Source organism: Eimeria acervulina, genomic scaffold, assembly GCF_000499425.1.
Source record: "Eimeria acervulina Houghton genomic scaffold, Eah_scaff1660, whole genome shotgun sequence".
Taxonomy (NCBI): Eukaryota; Apicomplexa; class Conoidasida; order Eucoccidiorida; family Eimeriidae; genus Eimeria; species Eimeria acervulina.
The window spans coordinates 1-5,792 of NW_013549029.1; the positions used below are offsets into that span (position 1 = coordinate 1).

At 52.2% G+C, this 5,792-nt stretch overlaps 1 protein-coding gene across 1 annotated transcript; it reads right to left on the reverse strand.

Annotated features, from left to right (window-relative positions):
* Nucleotides 1-3,883: 3,883 nt before the first annotated feature.
* Nucleotides 3,884-5,377, reverse strand: EAH_00061990 (hypothetical protein; the record flags this gene model as incomplete). Its single annotated transcript, XM_013393281.1, has 1 exon — nucleotides 3,884-5,377. The coding sequence occupies one exon, from the start codon at nucleotides 5,375-5,377 to the stop codon at nucleotides 3,884-3,886; it is 1,494 nt and encodes a 497-aa protein (XP_013248735.1).
* Nucleotides 5,378-5,792: the final 415 nt, after the last annotated feature.

Here is a 5,792-nt window from a genome sequence, read left to right on the forward strand (position 1 = left end):
TGAGCTGGCCAGCCTGCGGGTTCCCAGGTGTTGGACTGTATGTCGTGCGTAAATTCGCGAACAGAAGGAAACAAGCACTGCAACTGCGGCAACGCAGGCAAGAGTTGCTAGAGCAACGCGTAGGGACGAAGCGGAACGGGATGCTTTATGTCTCAAATTACTCGATCGAAGGAAAGTCGATCCCACCGTTGGCAGCTCCGCAGAGGCAGAGGCTAACGCAGGGCCTCGAGTGGCATTCTTCTGATGAATATTGCGCCGCTCTGGCATTTGGCCGCACCTTCAAACTGCTAAAGCTGACGTCATGAGCCGCACGACTTGCACGGGCACTGTGCGTTTGGTGTGGCTCGGAATACACCGCAGGCTTCAACCCCTCTCACGGAGACGAGTTCAAATGGCAGACAATGAACTCAGCACAATTGTTATTTTACTTTCAGCAAGATGGCTGTGAATAAAAATAAGTCAACTTCGGGGCAAAGTAATCCGTGAGATAGTGCGAAGCGGGCGAGGAAACACTGCAAGATTGCTGTAGGGATCACCAAAGGAGCGCTAGGTGGTGCAACAGCACCTTCTTAGACAAACGCACGAAGTGTAACATGGGTAATATTTGAACGAAAGTGCAATACAATGAACTTAGGACGTTTTCGCAAGAATCCTTCAGCTTTCGGCGTTCCCTGCATGCCATGATACCCTGAAACTCTGACCGCAATCACATGCGTTTGACTGCCTTAGGCCCTATGGTAAGAGACCAAATCAAAGGCACAATTTGTGCTTCCTAAAGGGTGCAGTTCTTAATGCTGTCTATTTCGTATTAGTATGTCTCCTTGTTGAGGACGAAAGGCGAAGTTTGCACCTGTACTAGGTTAGCTCAGTCAGTTAACTTTCAATGACGAGCAACTTTGCGGCTACGCACGAACAGCTGAATTAGAGCGCATCAAGGACACCGCTTCGCCCTTATAATTCTGTATGTTGTTTCATTTGCATTTCTCGTGGCAATTAATAGGGAGGGTCAGGGTGCATTGAGCCCTAAGGAAAGTTGCACAGGTCCCCATCGGTATAGGCACGATCAACAAGCACAGCTCCCGTGCTCGTCTATGAAATAAATATATCTGCCTTCGTTCTCATCTACATTGACAAGAATCATAAGCACTGAATTTGTGAGCCATTGGTGACCCATTTCCGATTAACATTACTGGCCGTGGGGTCTTTGACTAGCAGGGGATTGAGTGTAGGACGCTGAGGTGCAACGACGGGAAAATTTTAGTCATCTTCCATCTCGAATACTTCATATCTTAACTTTCACACCTCAAGTTTTATATGTGCAGCTCAACTCCATTCGTTTTGGCTCCCGTGGGCTTTTTAGTTGCTCCTGCTATGTCGGGTTGAGTTGCGTCAAACGACGTAAAACTATTGGATGATTTGCTGTTGTAGCATTCTCATGCATAGCCCCACAACTTAAGCACCCAAGTTATTTCTGCATCGCGTCCTAGACTGTGCTGGTATACGCAGCACATTTTGCCCAGTGATCCCCATAATTGTCCAATAGTGCGCCAGCCGTCGTGCGTCGTGCTCGTGTGGCTGTCAGCCCCCATGCTGCGTTTTTACTGTAGCTGCGCCAAGTTGAGAGACTCATAAAGCTTGTAACGTTCTGCTACGTGAGAATACGTCGTGATGAAGCGGTCCAACAAAAGAATTCCATTCCATGGTAAAACATTTCTTTTCTGAATCCAACGCTCAGTGTACGCCCACAGCTTTACAGACGCTCGTCACCTACCTGCCACCGGACAAACGTAGTCGCAGAGATTGCTGAAAGGAAAATACTGATGGGTTGCACATCCTCACCGTAACTTCAAACACAATAGTTGCTCTACAGCCTGTCCCAAAGTAGCGCCAGCTGTCCCTGAGCATTAATGCGAACCTTGATCACCACCGACTTTACTCAACGGGGATCTGCAGGTGCAGGTATCACCTCTTTCGGTCTCATCAATGCGCTGCACGTTGATTGGCGGCTAGGTGAGCTTTCCTGATCGCTGTTTTGGTAAAATCTTGGATCCTGCTTTCTCGAATTATCTGGTCTTATTTATTTGCTGCAAAAGAAGCACATTCGCCGGTTGGTACGTCCCCTAAAGTTTCGCAGTGCCGGAGTCCTCCAAACATGCCGGCCTCTGTCCTTCCTGCTTATCTTTTTCTGGTCGGGGCTGGCGTTCGTGGCCCCGGTATCCAAAGGTTCTACCTCCGGGCCATTTCTAAACCCGTTCGTTTTCTTCTTACCTAGGGCGGTGAAAGTGGCGTTGTTTTCCCAATAGATACGTAAGTGCTCCATTGCCCCCGCGAGTTCCTCGCTGTCACCCCTGACTTCCTTCTGCGCGGCCCAGCCGGTTACTGATTGCGCCTCTGCAGCGGACAGCCTCGTGGTAAGCTATGATAATGGCCCAAGTCTACCGTTTCAATGTTGCTCATCAAGAATTGATAGTTCTCGGTATAGGGTTCTATCTACAGCTTTTCTTCTGTAAGCCTGCTCATATCTGTCATACCCGTTTCCCGACTTGGGAATAAGCCTGCATCGCAGGGCAGCTCAAAGCGCTTCCCTGCTCCGGATGCATCCAGGGAAAGTGATACTCCAGCTTAAAATATAGTCACTATTGACATGCCGAAATTGTCTATGAAAGAGTTAACAACAACGCACATGGCGCTTCTTGCGCATTTTGAAGGTGGAAGTACAACCCTACAAAGGCGAGGAACTCCCCGACTGACCCCGCATCGGTGCACCCGTCATATCTTGGCGATCGGCAGAGGCCGGGGTTTTTTCCAGGATTTGATTATGCTGGACTGGGTGCAGATGATCTGCATTCTCCAATCTTGCGAGGCGCCTAGCTGTCGGCTGCTTGCCACAGGGCAGATCCAGATCACTCTCCATTGCGAAAGAGGAGAAAAGGACTAGCTCTTTGACACGGACGTTGCTAGTGAATACCTAAATATTGCTCTGCCTATATTTTCTCAAAGCGCTTTCGCTACTAATCACTGCCATTCATCAGACCGCGTTGTTTGGGGAGCGAGGTTCGCTGCTCGCATCTGCCCCGATTGCCACGCAGCGTTACCAAGTGTAGCGAGGGTATTGCGTCTTAGCTAAGGACCCGTGCAATCCGCAATGTAGTCGAGGGCTTAGAAAATTATCTTCAGAAGACAGCTGGCCGTCCACTTCCCCCACCAGCTCTCGGGCATCCTGAAGATATTGGCCCGAGGGCATGGAGCTGGCGCGAGAGGAGACGGTTCATGAACTGCAACGCACCTTGCTCCAACAAATGCTGCAAGGCCGCCACGCGTGGAAGAACAACTAAGTTAGCTTTGCGCAGCATGCTGAGACCGCAGACAGCTGTTAAACACTTACTTGGCCATCCACAGCCAGAGAGCGCGAACGGAGAGATACACATACCCACTTCACACAGGCCATGCTACACTCTGGCAGTGGCGCTGTGGTGCGGACAGTAACACGCCAAGCCATTTCAATTATGAAAGACACGTAGAACCTTTCCAACTCCATCTCATACTTATGAAACTCAGGGCACGGTGATCAATGTTTTTTACCACTACCTTAAGATTGAATTCCGTTGAGTCCTTGCCTACACCGTTTCCGCTCCGTTCATATTCGAGCAGAAGCACTCCAACAAGGGGAACGGTAGTCTTTGGATTCAGTATCTGCTGTAGGATACGTTGCCCCCAAATCGTTCATAGCTGTCGTTCAGGCTGTCGAGAGGGTCAGCAGCCGTCATGGTAGCCCATGACTGGTGAAGACAACCGCAGAGAGCAGAAGCAGCACTTTTCTCGCGTAAAATACACATTTGCGTATCCTCAGCTTTCTCACCCGCTCCACTACTGGTGGGAGAAGCTACAGCCCACTGGAAAACCTGTCGTCATCCTCTCTCCAGGGATCGAAGATCGGTCTTTTAAAACGGGCAGGGGCGGACGATGAGCAGAGAAGCATCCGCTTGAGTTTCACAATGGTTGGGGGGTCCGGCCTCCTTCCCGTCTTGAGTGTTTGCAGTGCGTCACTTAGTTCACGTGCCCCAGCTATGGTTAAATTCGGTCGCCCTACGCCGCTCTCAACCGGAAGGGGTGCGGCGTGGCCAATGGAATCTACGAAACGCTTCCAATCTTCTGGATTTGGTGTCTGCCCAAGAACGATCATGGATGAAACCACAGCATCCAACATGAGAAAACGAAGACCCAACCGCTCAAGTGCGTGTCCGCTCAGGTGCAATGACAAGTCCTGCTTTTGGTGATGCATTAGGTGCGCCATCAGGAGTGTAGTCACAAGAGTCAGGTCTTTCAACTCTGTAGGAAACAACATTGCTCTCCCAAGCAACTGACGAACCTTCAGCAGAAGTGACACACCATCCCTCATGCCGGCCACGCTGGACACGGCACGCTTGAAGTCAATCCTCGGGGGAGATCCCGGGGATGTTATTGGCCTTGGCAGACGTACGAATGGGTGAAAACCATAATCTTCACCCGGACTCTCTGGCATGCCCGTAGTTGCTGCATGCGGTGCAGATGCGGGTGCGGCAGAACCCGCTGCTGTTGCGGGCGCTGCTCTGCGTGCACACTCAGCACATGCAGCAGCCTGGAAAGTAGAAAAGGCCGTCACCTCCACGCTAGTGCCTGCTCTGTCTATCGTGGATGGAGCAGACGGCGACCCGGCAACACGATTATGAAGCGCGGCTGCTGCGCATGCTGCTGCATCCCATGCTTCACGAGCTACAGCAGCTTCATCCCTTGAAGCCTCTGCAAAAGCAGAAACAGCAGGTGCGGCAAGACGAACAGATGGGAATCCAGGATTCGCCAGCGTGAGCATGTGCTCGGCCATCCAGGGACTTAGTACTGTTGGAGCAGCAGAAGAATGCAATGCCTGTTGAGAGGTGCTGGGCTGAGGTATCTGGTGCCTTGGGATGCCAGAGGAAAGCCATATATTTTCATTATAAGGTGAGAATGCACTGGCGTGTTGCTCTCCGTCCTCCGCCTCCTCTTCCTCGTGTCTCTTCCGCTTTGCTTGTTTATCGCGCTGTTCGCGCACGCCCTGCCGCATCACGTCCTGCCGCTGCTGTTGCAACGGGCTCTCGTCTTGTGCTCCCGGCTGGGATCCCTGGGGTGGCACCAACTGTTGACCCCCTTGCAGTTGCGGCGTCGCCTGCTGCTGCTCTGGCTGCTGCCATTGCAGGAACCACCGACCAGAACTCCCCCAGTACAAACTATGGTGCTGTTGCAGATGACGATACTGCCCAGACGCGTGCTGCTGCTGCTGAAAGAACTCCTGCTGCTGCTGATAGTGCTGCCGCCTCCCTTCCTGCTCACGCTGCAGCAGGTCCAGCCGTTGCTGCAGCATCTGCGTCCACTGGGAGGCTGTATGGCTTGCACCTAAAACGAAACTCCCAGTAGGATGCTGGCTATGGGGGAGACTGTGCAGTCCTCCGGCTGCATCCAGATCGGGTTGCGGTTGCCGTTGTGCTGAAGGCACTGGGCTGCGAACTGGAAATGGTGGGAAGCCAAACTGCGCAGGCCTGGGAGCCACTTCAGTTGGTGATAGAGCCAACGAAGCTGCAGCGGGCTCACGGTCATGCTGCTGGTTCTCTGGTTGCTGGAAACTATGCCCATCGCCATCGGCCCCCAATTGAACCAGTCTTGCTGCCAAACGCTTTTTAGGGGGCAGTGCCGATTCCGGGAGATCAGGTAAACTGGACGGCCCCGGGTTCTGGCGTTGCTGTTGCTGTTCTTCATCACCGGAGTTTTTGCAGGCTGAC